Raw genomic sequence first — 18,882 nt, 5'->3', positions numbered from 1 at the left:
GTTGCTTATACCGTTCTCATTCAGCCTATGTAAGAAGCTTTCTTTTCTGATTCAAGTAAATGGACTGGTTCCTTACAGACATCAAGTTATGTATTTTTTTGTTTTATTTTACTGTATTTTATTTACAACATTGATTGTTTTTTTAAAAAATCATATATTTAATAAGAGTCAGTTAAAACAACGTCTAGTAAGTTCTTCTGAACTTACTAGAATCTTGTCTCACATGTGACAACTCCCACCTTTAACTCAGCAGAGGAAGTGACCATGAATTTGGGGACCAAGACCATAATTCCAAAATGCACAAAGCTCTGAACACCATGGGTTTGCCCCGAATTCGTGCAAACACATTTGGCAGCAAATTCATGACCCCAACTAACAGAGGTAAAGCTACCTGGTCATGATTTAACCTACTACTGTGGACAATCATAGTATACAGAAATAACTTCTTACTGCAGAAACAATCACATGCTTGACTGTGGGGTGCTGCGGAATATACTCTGTATGTAAATTTTTCAAAAATCCAAAAAATTCTGGATTTGAAAACCCATCTGGCCCCACTAGTTTTGGATAAGGGATTGTAGATTCGTGTTTCTGGAAGTAAAAAGCTTAAAGGAAAACAGAAACTTAAACTAAAGTAATAAAACAATATAGACTGTATTTAAAATTTCACTTTTACATATTTTTTAATTGTAGCAGTTTTTACGTCTCAGTTTCTGAGTATCACCCACCAAATTCAGCCAACAGATGTTGTGTTATTTTATTCAAATGGCTTGTACGCACAAGTAGTAACCTCTCATCTTCAATAATCACATATCTAATCATTTAAGGCTGTCGCTGTCCACTGGGTCATGAGCCCCTGAGAGTGGGGGTTGGGGTTAGGTCCGGGAGAAAGAGCTTAAGGGTAAGTGTGGATGTGAATATATACTGCACTCCTGGTTCAACTGCGGGTGCGGTGTATTCTTCACACCGCTTAACCAGCCAGGAAAAATCAAGAGTCAATGAGCAAAGACGAAGCTACTCACTCCAATATTGTAAAAAAGTCCATAAGTTCAGATGCTGAGGCCTTGTTCCAATATGTAAACAAAGCATCTGGAAAGTAAACATTTATTTGATTAGAATTATAATGCCTATTTCATACATTATAAGATGGGAAGAGACCTCAGAGTGTAGGCCTCCAAACTTTCCTCGGCCCCTTTTATAGTTGATCAAAGGATAAACCACAGTGACTAATCTATTATAATGGGTAACATGCACAACAGGCTTAGTCAGTATGCAGAAGCTACATTTGAACTTTAATTTCGGCATGCATCATCTAGCCCTGCATGGTACCCATTTAACTTATACATAATGTGCTCTTAAATGGACTAGAAAATTACCCACTACAGAATCCCTCCCCAGTAGAGAATCTGTTGAAAATTCTTACATGTACGTAAGTAACCCCTTCCCAACACACACACACACACACACACACACACTGCAGTGGAAGCATGTATCCTACAGGCACTGTTTTGCCCTTTGAGTTTTAATTCAGCAATTAAGCCTGGATCTATCTCAGTCTTTTCCAAGCTGCATAACAGTCCTCTCCATGGATGTACTACAACTGAGTTAACCAGTTCCCCTACTGACAGACATTTACTTGTTCTTCCCCCCAATTCTTTGCTATTATAAATCATGCTTCGGTAAAAATCCTTTTTACATGCGTCCTTGCACACTCGTCCAACTACATCTAAAGGAGAAATTCTTAGAAGTGAACTAGCCATGTTAATAGTGTGTACATTTAAAATTTGACACATATTGTCAAATAGCCTTCCAAATAACAGTGTATGAGAGTTCCTATTTCCTAGCACGATGGTACAATGTACCAGTGGTTAAGAACCACACCTGCTCTTTATCAAGAGCAACTGGGCACATCTTTAGTTAAGGCAAATCCTACAAATTCACTTACAGGAAGCATTCTCCGTGTATGACTCTTAACCATTCGACATTGCACAAAGAGTGTTAGCTAAACATTTTTGCCTTCTCACATTTTACATTGAAGTTGAGAAATGCGTTAAAAGATTTCTCTCAGGGAAAAAGCCACTGAGTCTTTGGGGCCTGAGATGAGCAAGAGGCTGGCTGCAGAGAAGCTGGAGGCTCATGAAGATGCATGGCAACGGACTTTTATCTTACACTTGTCAAGAACAGTGACAGGCGGGAGAAGCCGTGGGATACATAGCAAGTACCTGCTACGCACCAGGCACTGTGTTAGGTCTCATGATTTCACATATATCCTGTCATCGAATCCTCATCATGATCTGGGGCAGAGTTTCCATTTACAAATGAACTAATGAAGGCTCAGAGAAGCCAAGTAACTCTCCCAACTACCAGCTGACAGAAGGCCGGTGGAATGGCGATTTAAATCAAGTGCACCCGATTTTGAAAGCCATGCCTGGCCTCTTAGACCAGAGGGTGGGTCGGGGAGCTTCCATCTCTTGGGGGTTTCAAGTTTAGAATCTAGAGGGACGGACTCTGGTTACTTGAGGCTGGTGTGTTGGGAACCCAGGGAGTTCCCTGGATGCTGGGCCCCTCGGGGTCAACTTGCAGACACCTGAGGCCAGCAGACAGAACCAGCTGGCCAGCCGGGTGGTACCATCGTGGCCTGTCCTTGCTCTGTGCTCTGGCTATTGGCTGAGGAGGGGGGAAGACAGAGCTAAGCTCTATTACGGAGAAAGGAGGCACAAGAAGGCACAGAGGGCGAGGGGCCCTGTGTGTAGAAGGTGTGCGTTAAATGTGGGATAAAGGAAAGAGTAGCGACAGAGCTAGTTACACAACTGATTTTGGTTATCTGTCTGGTAAACTATTCTAAAGGCAATTTCTCCCCCACCCCATACTATACACAAAAACCAATGCTTGGTAGATACTAAGATTTAAATGTGAAAATTTAAATAATACAGCTTTTAAAGAAAATACAGGAGAATATCTTCAGAGCCTGGGGGGTAGGTAAAGATTTCTTAAATGAGACACACAAAAAATTCTAATTATAAAGGGGAAAAAAAGTGTAACAACAGTAGTTGTTAAAAAAAAGGATATTCTAAAACTGTTTTGAAGAAGTTGTTGCATTTTTTAAATATGTGCCTGGCCTTCCAAAAGGCTGACTTTAAAGGGTAACTTTCATTTGGATGCAAAATTTCTTGTATATTTGTTTTTTAAAAAGTTATTTTCTAGTTACACATCACATTTAATATTTGAAATGTAAAATATTTTAAAGAAAACTTTCAATAAAGGAAAAACAGGACTATAATGCTGGCTGAAACTCACTACCATGATGAAAATTGAGAACGTTTGACTTAATGGGAAGAATTTCAACTTTCTAACTGAAAAATCAGAGTAAGAGCCTGGGGCTTTTGTATTTGGTCATCATTCACAAAAAAAAATCTTGTCTGTTTGTGTTTTTCAAAATAGCTATTTTAAAGTAACAAGTTGACAGAAGAGTAAAATCTTCCAGTTCCGAAGCATTTTAAGGATCATATGCTGCTCCTAACTTCTGAGCTACAGGTCAGGCTCTTAGTGTTGCTGAAATGGAAGCTCGATACAAAAGAAACACTATTTGCAGCAGAAGTACCTTCCCCTGGATGCTCAATGCCCACACCCCCTGCCACCAGACAAGTGGGCCTCAGGTCTCCAAAAATGGCATTTTACTTTCAAAAGAGTTTGTCTTCTCTCAATGACCTTAATGAAGTTCACAGAACCCTTCCTAATTTGTTACAGGACAATTAAGAAGATTTTTGACCAAGGTAAGAACTGTGACATTATACTATGGCACAGTTTCATGTGATTGCTTATATCACACAATCAGAGTTGGAACTGTCCTGCCATGGATGTTTACAAGCTTTAAATGGTACTGATAAAGCATTAATGGTTGTGGTCATTTCTATTTAAAAATGTCGTTGTCAAACCCTTAATGAGAAGCTTAATCTACCAGAATACCACTATTTCCATTAGAAAACTAAACACACCCCACCTCTAGTTAAAGCCAGGAATGTCACACACACTGTAAATGGAAGAGATGCTTAGGTCACCAACACTACATTCTCTAATTCAAGAGACTGACTAATAAAATTATACAAGTTGCCAGTAAGTTTGCTTGGACACATGAAATTCAAAAGAAAAAAATCAAAAGCTACTTCATTTATCTGCTTCTGTCTCCCTTAGTGAAGATGTATGTCTGAGCTTAATATAAATTTTTAAAATACGCCATTCACATTTTAGCACTCTTTCTGAAATACAATAATTAATGAAAATAAATTTCCAAATTAAGACTTTTATTTCTAGTACATTCAGTAAATTAATATGTATTTCAAACAAGAGAGAAAATCCCTTTAAATCCTTAAACACTTTGAACCAACTGCAATTTTTAAAAAATAAACCAAATACTGAAACAAGGAAAGTAAAACAGGTATCTTCATTTTTTTACCTACCATCAGACATGCTTTTTAAGATGTAGAGGAAACACATCAGCAGGCTCTTAATCTCAGACTGGTCAAGTTTGTCACAGCGAACGACAGAATTTCCCAAAGTGCCACTTTGCTGGTGCTAAAGAAGGAAACAGAGGTGATTTTTCTCCTTCGTTACAGGTAAAACAAAATTAGGTTCACTTTTCTCCCTTGGAAGAGAAAGAGTCTTAGAATTGAGTCAAATCATACAAATTGGAAGGTATAAATGATTTATCAACGAACTACAAGTACACTGTCACCAAATACACACAGGTGTTAATCCATGGAGGCTCTGTCTTGTCTCCTTGGCACACTCTCCCGGGACAAGCCAGAAGGCACGGGCCTTTCAAACTGAAAAACCAGTCGTAGTTGTCGGCTTAGTGCCGAAATGCCAAGCAAAACTTCATGCAAAAAACTGTGCGTGCTAAGATCAAAGAGAAATGATGATTCAGAAGACAGTACCAAACCAAACATATCCTCAGGAAAACGTCAGTGGCTGAAAACAGCAAATTAAGTCCAAGGGGCTGCTGTGGACCAGCCACTAAAGCCTGGAGCTGAGTCACCGTCATTCCGTTACATCCTAGGGCAGCCCTGGGGGAAAACCACAGGCAGGTGCCCGATAGGGACAAACAGGGACACCTCAGTGCAGCAGGACCAAAGCCCCTAAACTGATGAGATCACGCCATCATCAGCTTAGCTCAACACTGCAAACTTCAGAAAGCTCAGGGCGCAGGGTGAGGGCAGCTTTGCCACTAGACAGCAGGTTCACACCATGTTCAAAGCATTCACTTAAAGAAAAAAGAACAAGAATCTCATCTCATTTAAAAAACACAAGAAATTTAAAAATCTTGAAAGTTATATTTCCAATTGAAATCTGGAAAAATTTTTTGCCAAATACCAAAGCAGAAAGATCAGTGAAAAAATATCTTTCATTCAAGGTACTGGTGGGCAATGGAAAAGATATATACTAATCAGGTTTAACTAATAACATAACACGAGTATTTTTATTATAGGAAGAGACACACTGCAATTAGGGGCAAAGCCGTGGTGCCGGCGTACCTCCCGCCCACCCACTTCATCAGCGCCGCTGGGAGAGCCCAGGCCTCCCTGCAGCGGGAGCAGGGGCGCCGCCTGTGGGGCCTCTTCCGGCAGAGGCAGCAGCGTTAGCAGCGAGAAGTCCATGGTGACCCGGTGTCTCCTGGCTGACTGGCCGCTCTCCTCCTCTCCAGCTCCGCGTATGACGCAAGCCGAGTGCCTTCTGAGCAGCTTCTCCCTCTACGCACGAAGGCATGTCAGGGTCAAGGGAAAAGTTCGACAGGTCATGACACCTGCGCGGAGACGCTCGGACGGCTACAGGACCGCAGCTGAGGGTCATACGGCGAGGTCGGCCACACAACCGCGGTAAAGTTACGAACCTGACCCCGAGGAAGGGCGGCTTCCACGTTTCTGAGAACTAGGAATACATCCCTAAGAGAATCACTTGTTTATTGGTACATAAACCTATAACTTAACCTATACATAACTTGTCTATAACTTGAAATAACTTAGGAAAACAGTGGCCGAGGTGAGACTAATCTATCATGGTTCCAGGTTTAAATCCAAGCTTTATCCATTTGCACAAAATTCCAAACTTAGGTATTTCAAGAAAAAAATAGTTAAATATGAGGAGGATGTGTTGTGTTGGGGGCACAGTATGAATAGAGTGATTCCAAATAAAGCCTTGTTCCTGCATCATCTGTACGACTGATTAATCTTTTCTGGAGCCAGCTTCGGATCCAACGCCCATTCGCATGGAGAACTGTGTTATAATTGGTGTTCCCTGGCACACAGACCGTGGGGATTCTAAGCAAGTGGCATTTTGATTTCCCTACCTGTTCAAACTGCCAGAACCACTGGCTCAAAGTGCTCCACTGTAAACACTGCCCTGATGAAATCCTACAACAGGAACCAGGGGTTTCAGGGAATGGGCTCCATCCCTAGACCATACTCTGAGATCATCTACCCCAGGTTAACTGAGTTGTTTAAGGAAAAAAAAAAAAAAAAAGGTCATACTTACTGAACACTAGAACATGAAGCATGTTTACTTTGGGCTAAATCCATTAGTTATAAGAAACACTTAAGTTACATTAAAAGAAATTACCTTATCCAGGGAATTGCTCTTCTCACTATTCCTTTCTGGAAGGCTGTTCCCGGAATCTGTGCTTATGAGGGATCCTCTTGAATCAGCATTTCTCACACTACTGATGTTTGGAGTTGAGTTTGTATACGGAGAAGCTAAACAGAAATCAAGCCAAGACCAAAGATTTGGTGAGACAGAACAAAATAAAAATAAGTACTGAACTTTAATAAGGGAAACTGCTTTTATGGCACTTATTTTTCCTGTGAGAAAGCTGGCTCAAGAGTTTCATTCAATTAACTCTCCTTTAAAGAACCAGGCCATTTAGATTGAGATACAAATAACCATTAATCTGAAACGTTCAGACATAACTATCAATTCACTTATGAGAAACCACCTTGGATTGCTCAGACTAAAGGAGAACATGCTGGTTCAGACTGGGGTAGAATAAAGACTTCAAAAAATTAAAAAGATAAATCCACCTACAACTATCAAATAAAAAAAACCTAAACCATGCAATAAACGTGCAGTACTCAAACGGCGGGCTGAGATACCCCAGAAAACTCTGAGGGGTGTCATGGGACATCTTAAAGTTTCTAGGAAAACACAGTGATACTTGACATCTGCCAGAAACTGTAGTTTCAACATCCGACTGTGCTACATTCCTTTCCGTGATGTCATATCTCTGTGAAGCGGGGTATTTGGTGGTCGCGATGATAAAAAGCAAGTACTGGGTGAAAATCAGTGTGCAACAGGAAATGAGAATGTTGGTGAGCGATCTGATTCCAAATTTGAGAAGCCGTGTAGCGCCCAACAGGCACACACAACCCAATAGTAAGAATCGTGGTTAGTAAAAATAAAAATTTTTTCTTTATGTATGTATATAGTTTTCAAACGCCTACTAAGTTGTTAGGTTATAAGTACTTATTATTTGGCCCTAAGTACCTAATAAACAGAACTATTAGGTGTTTCTTTTGGCCTTGGGGACTCCATGAAAAATTACTTTGATTAATAAGGGTGCTGTGAATTCAGAATGTTTGGGAATCTCTGCAATAAACAGTTACAAGCAGAAAGGAAATCTAACTTGGAAATAAAATTTGTGACATCTGTTGAAAAAATAGCATTTTAAGGGAGAAGTCAACCCCTACCTCAATACTGTGGAATTTTTAAAAGTAATAGATCGACTTCCTGCTTAGATAAGATTTAAATAAATCACATAAGTAAAAATGACTCTTAACTCTTAGACTTGCACATTCTGGCTTGAACCAAAAGGCATGCCTCCGGCTGCAAGGCTGGGCTGGCAGTGCACACTGCGGAAGACTTTCGGCAAGCTATAAGCACAGCCTCCCACCCCCAAGCTGCCTTCACCTGAGATGCCTTTCCTTGGCACCTCAGAACAGGCAGGCCCTTTTTGGGTTTCAGCCTGCAAATTAGCTGCCATGGGCTGATACACCTCGAAGTTAATCCTCTCCCCACCCCTAACACTCAGGTTTATCCACCACCATCTCTGAAACCAGTTCAGTGTATTAAGTATATCAAGCAAAGAAGGGCAAGGGAATCTGAAAATGTAAGTGCAGACGGGAACATGTAAACCACTGGCCAGGGGCTGCGCCTACCCAGAATAGCAACTGTGTGATTGACTGCCACAGGGTACAGGTAAAAACCCTATGAAAAAGCCAGGGGCCTTTTTCTATACTCAGAGAGAAAAGAAACATGCACTGTGACCAAATTATAACTATCGTCTTCCTAATATAACCAGACTTCATACTTAGTGTAGAACACAGAACTCAGGAGAAAAAGGCTCTCAGTAAAGTAAAATTAGACATTAAATTCTCAAAGTTTTAGGCTCAGTTCCAGAACAAGAGTTCTAATCTAAGGCAAACAGATGTAAATGCAATAAATCAAAATCAACATGCTGGGGCTTCCCTGGTGGCGCAGTGGTTGAGAGTCCACCTGCCGATGCAGGGGACACGGGTTCGTGCCCCGGTCCAGGTTATCCTTTCCCAGTGCATAACTTTTAAAAGAAATTTAGTTCAACTCTCTCCCCTTTGTACAGACAGCAAAATGCAATACACTGAGTAGGTAGGTAAAGGAATCCTGAGCCTAAGAATGCATGCCTTGAGAATGTAATTTTTTTTTAAATTAATTTATTTATTTTTGGCTGTGTTGGGTCTTCGCTGCTGTGCGTGGGCCCCCTCCAGCTGAGGCGAGTGGGGGCTGCTCCTTGCCGTGGTGCACAGGCCTCTCACTGCAGTGGCCTCTCCTGCTGCAGAGCATGGGCTCCAGGTGCGCGGGCCTTAGTAGCTGCAGCACACGGGCTCAGCAGTTGTGGCTCACGGGCTCTAGAGTGCAGGCTCACTAGTTGTGGTGCACGAGCTTAGTTGTTCCACGGCATGTGGGATCTTCCTGGACCAGGGCTCAAACCCATGTCCCCTGCATTGGCAGGCGGACTCCCAACCACTGTGCCACCAGGGAAGCCCCTAAAATGAACGTAATCTTTGAGTAGTTTTTATCCAGGCAATGAATCGGTTTCAGAAATTTTCATGCACCATGTTCCAAAGGCATTAAAAAACCCGCTGAGGGTACATTCTCAGTAAGTGTGGAAACAGAATTTCCTTAAGAGATGTAAGGAGAAAGTCAGCTCTTGATAAGCACTGGGACTAAAACTAACTGGAAATTCCTTGATGAATAAAAGAAGAATTGCTAAAGCTACCAGAAAACAACTAGTAAACCCAGTTCAAAGGTGGGGGCTGCTTTCCTGGAAGGCATTTCTAAAAGGAAACAAGGATTAAAGTGTTTAAAGATGGGGGCAACATAGATAAAAGCCTGAGTATAAATTAAGTCTATTGTGGTGAATTCCCATGAAAAGTGGATCCAGATCTTGAAATTCAAGAAAGAATGAAATGGGACAAAATTAACCTTGAGAACTTTTTGTAACTTCGCCATGAACACAGAGCAATCGAAGGCCATTTATGTCATTGAAGTTGTGCTAAAGACCCCCCTCGGCTCATCTCTATGTTCTCAAGGCACCCCAAACCCTGAAAAGGTGAATGTGGAATTGGAGAATCAAGTCAGAGTCAAAACATCACCTCATTCTAGTTTCATCATTTCCACAAAGTCTTGAATCCTACAGAATACTGGTCAGAGAGGACAGAGAGTTAAGATTTAGGCTACTAAGAGTCTATCACAAAGCATGAATAACACTGAAGAACTGTGCTTGTTATAATGACAGTCAAATAATAACACTGTTTACCTTGCCAAGCACTGCACACATTCAACTAGCTCTTCATCCCTCACCACGACTCTATTTTTGAGATGTGGACACAGGGTAAAGAGGAGAGACACCCTGCCCATGGCAATTGTAAATGGTGGAGTCTGGATCCAAAGCCACATCTGTCTGACTTTAAAAACAGTGCTGGGAACCGCTGCAGACAAAGCCCCTGAAAGGACCCCTTCCCCACTCCCGGAGAGCGGCTGGGCTTGTGGACAAAGTGGGGCAAAGGAGACAGAGCGAGGGCCCCATGAGAAAGGCAATGGAAATACCACGTGCCAGGCTCTGCGTTTCGTATGAATTAACTCATTTCATCTTTACAACGCCAAATGGGGTAAGTATGACTATGAAAAATACACAGAAACAGAATTAAGATTAAAGACTGGTATGGGCATTATGGGATAAATCTGAGCACTGGTATGAGGTTTCCAATTTTACAGTCTGGCCAGTTTCATCACCTACATGAAATACCACGTTAGCAACTAGAACAACACAAAAGCTGAGGACATAAACTCAGAATGAACCACAGTCCTGCAGATTAATTAGGTAAAAGGACTGCCCTTTATTCTGCCCTCTGAGTTAGTTCCTTTATTGGGTGGTCTAAGCAGTAGCCACAGCAGGACGCTTCATTTATTCAAACTGTGGTGTAAAAGAGAGGAAGAAATGAAGACAGCATAAGCCTGTGAGTGTCTGTGAAGATATATATATATTTTTTTTGTACCATTATCTTTAGGAAGGAGCTGGCACATGTACTCAATCAGAGTATTAATAAATACATTTCTCAGGCATTTTCTTATGGAAAAACTACTCAGTTTGAATCTTGATTTATGCCATCTGTTTTCCTCCCCATGGGGGCTGCTCTAACATTATTTCAGATAGAAAAAATATTGTAGGAAAGAAGATTTTAGAAAACTGATTTCAGGACTGCATTCTAGCCATAAACCAGTATCTCCATCAGCAATTAGTCTGTCACATCTCATCTAAATCGTTAACACTACAAATAAATCCTACCCACTACACACACACTTGCAAAGATATTCTTTTCCTAAAAGTATAAACAATCTAGTTTGAAGATTTAAAATGAAAAATTAACACGCATTAAACAAAAAGCAAACAGGACAAATATGTGGTTAAGTGTACTACATGTGTTATTCCTGAAATCTGAGATCTTTATTTCAGTGTAGAGTTAAGGGGTTTCATAGCTGAGGAGCAAAATCAGGAAAAGAATATTTGCAGTAGAAACTCAAGACTTCAAAGTTCTGATTTGAAAGCTAACAAATGATTGGATTAAAGACGCTTTCCGAATTAGACTGCAGAGAAGCAGGTCAGAGCCCGAGCATTACCAATGCCAGAGATGGCACCAAAGAGGTCCTTGTGCAGACTGGCATCCAGCGTGCTCCCAGACTTCTGCGGTGTCACTATCGGGTTCACGGCTGGCAAAGTAAGGGATTCCTCCTTCACGGTCTGTCGAGGAGGAGAGAGACAAGAAACAATTGAAGATGACTTTAAAGGATTCACCAACAGTTCTTGCAAGTGTGAGGGCGAGCATAAGAACAGGACAGAACAGCCTGGCATGTTAAACGTGCCTGAGTGGGAGGAGCACAGCGCGTGGTGGAGGTGGGGTGTGTGGGTCACAGAAGCGGCAGGAGGAGGGAGCACGGGGCACGTCAGGTCTGGGGCGGGCGGAGAAACCTTGGCCCATGAAGTCCTGTATTTCCCCAGGAGGTCTAGCACCCTTCTCTTTCCAGAGCTCTGATGCCCAACATTTCTGTAGATTATTTCAGTATGTTTCTTCCTTCAGAAGAAGCCCCATGTGCTCTTTCTAACTGGAACGTTGCTTTTTTTCTCTCACATCAGAAATCTTCCCAAATGAGCAACAGTGACCTCACAGTAGCAGCAGTGAAAACCTCTGCAAGGTGGGTGCTTCGTGTGAATTCTCAATCAGTGGAGAAATTATGTTCATTATGAACTTATGTCATAAAAGGGATTTTACTTTCATGAAAGCCAAAGCAAAAGCTGGTGTTCATTTTTCTCAGGACTGAAGCAGTACAGATAGGTAGCATTACTCCCTGAATTACTTATTCCGATTAGAAAAGCAGACAAATTTAGAGAATACACATGTGAAATACAATGTTGTCGAGGGTGAGATCAGTGTGGTGCATTCCATGTACGGACAGTGAACATACACGCTCTTTGGAACTACAAAAACTATTCTATAAACACGGTTCATCTCAATGCACCATCACGTAGGAGATGTATAGAAAACAGGACAAAGCACCACTGTTGGGGGAAAAGGGACAGAAATACACACAAGGGAGCTCCCCCGGTGTATGCCGTAATGACAAAGTGGCAAGATGAACAATGGAGCCGGTTCACGGGGCCAGAATAAACAGGAAAAGGGCACTGCTGAACTGCTAACACCTATCCAAATTAATGCCTGATTGTCTCCAACCAAAGCACTTTGAGATCATTTCTGGCATCATCCTTCAGTCAACTTAATCTCCAGTATATCTTTAAATGACTACATAAAGCTAAAGTAAATTAAGGTGGTCAGTTTGGGGAGGTGGGGTCATTCACCCTGGCCCCCCGACATCTAGTCTGATTATCTTTCTAATTTTACAGACACAGAGGAACTTCAGCCCAAAGAGGTGGCTTTTCCAAGACTGTGTAGTATGTTACATCAGAACAGGGGCTAGCACTGAGCTCTTATAGCACGGAGGTTAGAACTATGCTTTTTTTTAAAAAACAAAATAAACTCCTTCCTCTATAACTTTTTGTTGGATACACAAAGAAGATCCTGAAATCTTACAAGAAAACAAGCCATCAGGAAAGCATGGCTTTTTATAATGATTTTTTTTTTTCTTTTTCTTTTCGGTTCGCGGGCCTCTCATTGTTGTGGCCTCTCCCACTGCGGAGCACAGGCTCCGGACGCGCAGGCTCAGTGGCCATGGCTCACGGGCCCAGCCGCTCCGTGGCATGTGGGATCTTCCCAGACCGGGGCACGAACCCGTGTCCCCTGCATCGGCAGGCGGACTCTCAACCACTGTGCCACCAGGGAAGCCATATAATGATTTTAAACAAGAGTTGAAGGTTTACTGATTGACCCTGTCTTAGCCAGAAATGCAACTTACCAAGACTACTGTAGATTTTTATGGTTTTAGGGGCAAAAAAAGAGGAGACGTGTATAGTTGAATGAATAGTGTCCCTCCAATTGCATATCCACCCTGAACCTCAGAATGTGACCTTATTTGGAAAGAGGGTCTTTGCAGATGTAATTAAGATGTAAGATAGGATGATGTCATCCTGGATTAGGGTGGACCCTAAATCCAAGCACTGGTGTCCTTATAAGGACAGGACAGGATACCAGAGACACAGACACACACCAGGGAGAACACCATGTGAAGACAGAGGCAGAGATTGGAGTGATACAGCTATAAGCTAAAAAAATCAAGGATTTCGGGCAACCACCAGAAGCTAGGAGAAAGGTGTAGAACCAGCTCTTCACCCAGAACCTCAAGAAGGAACCAACCCAGCTGACATCTTGATTTTGGACTTTGGGCTTTCTGACTGTGAGAGAATAAATTTCTGTTGTTTTTGGCCACCCAGTTTGCGGTATTTTGTTAGGGCAGCCACAGGAAGCAAATACAGGCTTTGTCTATGTGAATGTGCTTACGTACACTGCCAGGGTTCACGGGGAAGGGAGACACATCTCTCACGTTGATCCGCTGGACATTCTCAATCAGCAGACCGAACAGAGGCAGGTAGAGAGTGGCTATCCTTGCCTGATGGCTCTGAAACAAAGGCGCAAAGCGTAAGTTTATCCCGGACTCAGAATTTAATGATGGACTGAGCTAGCACTTGGCCATCTCCTGTATTTGGATCCTTCCTATAAAGATTGCTGTTAGATTTTATTGCATAAACAGAGAAAGTCTTAGTGCTGTTACCACTAATTTTCTAATTGCTTATTTCTTTATATTACTCAAAATGAAGGACACTTATCAATCATATTTCCTTCCATTAGAGAACACTCACCCTGGAAGCATATCTGTCATCAAAAGAATGCTTTATCAGCAGGTTCTTAAGCACACCAATGGCAATCAGCCGGACCTCCCTGAACTCCTGGAGGGCGGTCCCCACCTCCCTCAGTAACAGTCCCACCAAGAAGTGGTTTCTGCAGAACTCATCCGTTAATGCATAGTCAAGCTGGAGATCTGAAATGAGGATAGAAACCGCTTTAGTTAGAAAGGATGTAACACTCTGTGAATAAAATAAAAACCAAGCCCATCCTTTGCTTTCAGCCTCCCCTGTGTGTGTCATCAGGTGGAAAGGGCTGATAACCTAAAATACTGCTCTGCACTCCAAAGTGAAAACAAAATTTAAATACAAATAAATGCACTGGATTTTGATTTTAAAAGGTATTACATCCTACATAATTATTAAGTTAGTGAATAGTTTTAGTACCAATTTTTAGAATACAGGACAGCATGTTATATTACAAATGTAATTTTGTTATTGATATGAAATTTAAAAATAAAATTGTAGTAACTGACAACATTACTGGGGAGTAATTTGTGCATAAGAGACACGTAATTAAAGAATAAATATAGGTGGTCTATTAAAATGTTCTTCACTACATGAGTTCATTTATCGATTTCCTGGTCGTTAATGCCCATATATGCCCATTAAAACCCAACGTGTTTAAAATGAACGAGTTACCATATTACCTATTATTTTGCTATCACTGAAGATCTTATTTGACTTAGAATTTTCTAAAATATACTCTTAAAACTTCTTTACCTCAAAAAGCCAATAGAAAACTGATATAAATTAGAACTAAAATGGACAAAGCACCAAATCAAACTAGTAAGTCATCAGCAAGCGAAGTGACAAGACTGAAAGCTCTTCTGGAAAAGAGATAAGAAGCAGACGTGAAACCTACTGAGGGAGGGTAAATAAAAGCAGCTAAGCATCACACGCTAAAGCTGAAATACACCTATCCAGAAAGCTGTGGCTCGGATTTAAATTCTCATACTGAATCCATTGTTAGAGGAAAGTCTATAGGCCTCTCCTTTAACTTTAACGCCACGTTAGTTGCTTCTAAACCTATTCAAAGTCTGACCCAAGTCCTATGAACTCTTTAGCAGAAGGAAGGGAAAGAGCGTTCATCTTTCCAGAATACTCATGTCCACTGTTTACGATTTTTAAGTCCAGTTTACTGAAAAGACAGTTCACAGCTTGAATTCACATGATCCCCTTAGAAGGAAAACTATTTATGGGTTTAATTGCACACGTGTCTGTGTGTGTGTGTGTGTGTGTGTGTGTGTGTACGTGTGCATGTGCAGAGAGGAGAGTAGAGGAGCAGGTGAGAAGGGTAAGAGGAAGGAGGATGCTGAAAAAAAAAACAAAACTTTATTCCTATCAGTGCAGTTATGGAAATTATCTGTAGCTGACCCACCACCTGCCTAGGGCAGCCCTTCTAGCCGCCAAATACCCCGACAGTCTACTAAGAGCTTGTGCGAGTCTGGGGTACCTGAAGGGTCTCCTCCTCACTCCTCACTTGGTTCTACAGGATAGACAACTGGGCCAGTGGGGAAGACGGACATTAGCACATGTTCACTGCCCAACCACTGGGCAGCAAGAGCTATCCTCAGCACCCTGAGAGGTGAGAGGAAAACGGTCACGGTCTCCAAGGACAGGTGGGCTAGGAACTGAAGGTGGGGTGAAGGAGGGTCTGGGGTGCAGGGTAGGGAGCAGTTCACTCCAGGTGGGGCGCTGGGAGAGGCGAGGGGGAGACCTGGCTGGGCCCACAGGGGAGGTGCTGAGTGACTGGCCAGGAGGAAGACAGGATGCCCAGGGAGTTGCTGTGTGAGGCTGAGAAGTGCAGGGAGGGCCTGCCATGTGTGAGGAGCTGGGACCAGCAAGTGCGCCTGGCCTATGGGGAATAGTGCGGGGTGGGACAGGCGGGCGGGCTGGGGTTGGATGGGGGATGCTGAACAGCCCAGGAGCTCAATCCCTCACCTTCTTCAATTATCACCCCAAAGTTGCCTTCTCAGTCAGGCTTTGCCTGGCCACCTGATCTCAATGCCAGCCCATTTCCTATCCCCTTCCCTTGCTTTATTTCTCTCTCCTTAGCACTTATCACTCTCTCATGTTCTACATATTTCACACAGGTAAGACAGCAGGGGATTTCATCCTTGTTGTCCACAACTCTATCCCAAGGCTAGGTAGAGTTGGTGCTGAGCAAATATTTGCTGAATGCATGACCGCCGACTTCAGGCCGCAGTCCCCCTTCTTGCTCTTTAAAAGGCAAGGTATTTATGTCTCTGAATGAATTCCTTTGTGAGTTTCTCTCTGAATTTCAGAGTCAGTTGATTTAAGTGTCATTAATAGCTTGGTGGCATCCTTCCACTTTTTCTCTCCTTTAGCATAAATAATCCTGAGCACATACAAGGTGCTAGATATTATTTGACAGACCCAAGCGACGAATTTGATTCATTTGACTTACTCAGTGAAGACAAAGAAATCTCTATGACCTTAATTCTCTTCAAACTCAGAAAGGATACAGAACAGTTAATAAAGACTCAGCATGCAAACATAAAAAGCATGTGAAAAGCCATGTTGCTTGTGACATAGGTTACTGCTACTGCTATAAACAAGGACTATGAAAATGGTGGAATAATACATTTTTGAAATGAAGCAGAGCTTTTTGTTTATTTGCTTTACTTCTTAAAGAAACATCCTAGAGGACCTAGTGACCCCAGGAGCAAAAAACCAGATGACTCCCGGGAATGCTATGGCAATGTCTTAGCTACAGTGAGAACAAATTCACTGGTTTATCATCAATTTTAAAACTGATCCAAGTATATGACAAATGCCTACATGAATAGCATACGTAAGCATTTCAGCAATTACTTGCATTCTTTTTCTTTTAAAGGAGGAAGATGCAAGAAAGGAAGCGTCACACCCCACACCTACCTACAGGAGTGTCATTTGACTCCACAGCTGGTGAAAGAAAAGCTAATTCATAAGAAAAAAGAAAAGTGAAACAAATAAAAATAAACTACAGTAAATAAAATGGATTACTATCGTTTAAGCAATGGAACTTTTCAATGAAAAAGAGTCACACTGGCATGATCTGTAGTCTGGTAAATTTGCTAAAAAGAAGTAAGTTCCTACATAGCATTTTATCAATTTTTTTTTAATGGAAATTTAACAAGAAAAAAAATCAATTCATCGATGAAAAATATCAGATAATTTGAATGTCATGTGTGAACTAATTCTCTTTTCTTATTAAAAATGAATGGCTCTCTTTCTGAAAAGACTAGGATTAATATATTTCAAGATAAATTACCTTGGTATCTTTGAATCCTGCCTTTTCCAAATGGCATTGGTAAATTCAATGGAATATAATGTTCATGATTGCACACCACACGGAGAAATTCAAATTTGTATTCAAAGAGGGTCTGCAAGAAAAATATGGTTAGTCGTAAGTTAAATGCCTCAGTGGATACTTTATACAGCCTCCTGAAAAACCTATTAGGAATCACACACTCGTCTTTAGCCTCTTCCCTGTCTTAGAGCTGCAGGCTCTGGGCTACTTTACAGATTTCAGAATGTCTGCAGGGATTTGTTTGAAAATTGGGAACACATTTCATTAAACAATGTCCTCCACTGACTTTAAGGGCATTTATGATTTATGCTCCTCTTACTTCAATAAAGGATTTCAGGCAGCTTATAATTATAGGCACAGGCTCAGTGCAATAAAAAAATGCGTAAGGCAGAGCTTTAAAATAGACACGCAAGCGAAGAGACAGACAATTCTAGCAGAGAAAGGCTACATGGTTATTTCTGTTACCTTGTTAAATAAACTATGATTTGCAACACATATACTTTTAGTTTTGCAGCTGAGAAGTCATTTAAGGTATTTATGAGAAAAATCAACAGGTATTTAAGTTACATGTGGAATGACTGTGTCCCTAATATCTCACACATTAGTGCAAGTACTAGTTAGTACTAGTTAGTATCTCCAAGAGAGGAGAATGAATAGTGCCTCTGGGACTGAAAGAAAATTCTGATGTGAACAAAGAGAAACAGGTGGGTATCCAGATGTCACTCAGGGAGACAAAAAGAACAGTGTGTAACACACACACACACACACACACACACACGTGCACACGTGCGCACAGGTTACCTTAGGATCTCCAGGAGCAAAGCAGCTGATGTAGTTGTTGATCTGCTTAAAGACAAAGCCCCTATCCATGAAGGTGAAACATCTCTGTGGAGGAAACAACCCACAAAGGTTAAGTATTTAGGCTTTTTTTGAAAGTTGGCTTCTAATCTGCATTTATTGTGAGTAAGTTTATCCTTTGGCATAAAAACCTGCCATCAACGTTCACTGAGCATCTATATGTACAAGTCACTCTGCTAGAAAAAGCACATTAGGCACTTGGCAGACACCCTCTTCCCCGGAGGCCCCCACCTTGATGAACACAGCCAGGCTATGATTCGCATTCTTAGATGCCTCTGGGTTATCTCGAAACTTCTGAGTGATGTGTGGCATCAGCATATTCACAACAGTTTCCACTGCATGATGATAGGATGCAGGAAATCTCTGGTTTCGCAATAACTAAAAAGGATTTAGAGCAAACATTTATTATTTTTTAAGTTGCAACCTTCGAGGGGAAAAAAAAACCACCTCATCCCTGAGTTCATTTCAAAAACCCAGGGCTCTCATCTTATTTATCTGAAATTAGATAAGATAAATTATTCTTTCTTCTCTCGAAGTACTGTATGAGTATTCTAATACTTCAAATAAATGCTGTGGATCAGGTCTGAGATGTTAGACTTCAGTATGATAAAGACCACTGTGGAGGTATTTATAAAAACGTGGAGATGCACCTTTACTTCCAGAGATTCTGATCAGACCAGCATTTTTACTGCATTTTACTTTGATTCTCATGCCTGTATCTTTCAGAGATTTCTTTAGAAAACACTGTCTTAGGTTTAAGCCTCAAGTACTCAAA

At 41.5% G+C, this 18,882-nt stretch overlaps 1 protein-coding gene across 9 annotated transcripts in view; it reads right to left on the bottom strand.

The window, feature by feature from the left end:
• The window catches only part of DOCK9 (dedicator of cytokinesis 9), a 175,062-nt gene that overhangs the window by 54,239 nt on the left and 101,941 nt on the right, over nucleotides 1–18,882 (bottom strand). For all 9 annotated transcript variants that reach the window (XM_024739809.1, XM_024739792.1, XM_024739820.1 and 6 more), the window contains exons 28-36: nucleotides 18,339–18,485; nucleotides 18,051–18,134; nucleotides 17,211–17,322; nucleotides 13,892–14,070; nucleotides 13,537–13,650; nucleotides 11,203–11,323; nucleotides 6,613–6,746; nucleotides 4,458–4,572; nucleotides 1,023–1,089 (exon numbers count right to left, since the gene is read on the bottom strand). In XM_024739809.1, the coding sequence (XP_024595577.1) occupies nucleotides 1,023–1,089; nucleotides 4,458–4,572; nucleotides 6,613–6,746; nucleotides 11,203–11,323; nucleotides 13,537–13,650; nucleotides 13,892–14,070; nucleotides 17,211–17,322; nucleotides 18,051–18,134; nucleotides 18,339–18,485 (1,073 nt within the window). The remainder of the gene's footprint in view (nucleotides 1–1,022; nucleotides 1,090–4,457; nucleotides 4,573–6,612; nucleotides 6,747–11,202; nucleotides 11,324–13,536; nucleotides 13,651–13,891; nucleotides 14,071–17,210; nucleotides 17,323–18,050; nucleotides 18,135–18,338; nucleotides 18,486–18,882) is intronic.

This window comes from Neophocaena asiaeorientalis, unplaced genomic scaffold (genome assembly GCF_003031525.2).
Source record: "Neophocaena asiaeorientalis asiaeorientalis breed wild unplaced genomic scaffold, Neophocaena_asiaeorientalis_V1.1 scaffold9, whole genome shotgun sequence".
In the NCBI taxonomy this organism is placed as follows: domain Eukaryota; kingdom Metazoa; phylum Chordata; class Mammalia; order Artiodactyla; family Phocoenidae; genus Neophocaena; species Neophocaena asiaeorientalis.
Note: the sequence above shows the minus strand (reverse complement) of the source record. Positions and strands in the feature narration are given on the sequence as shown.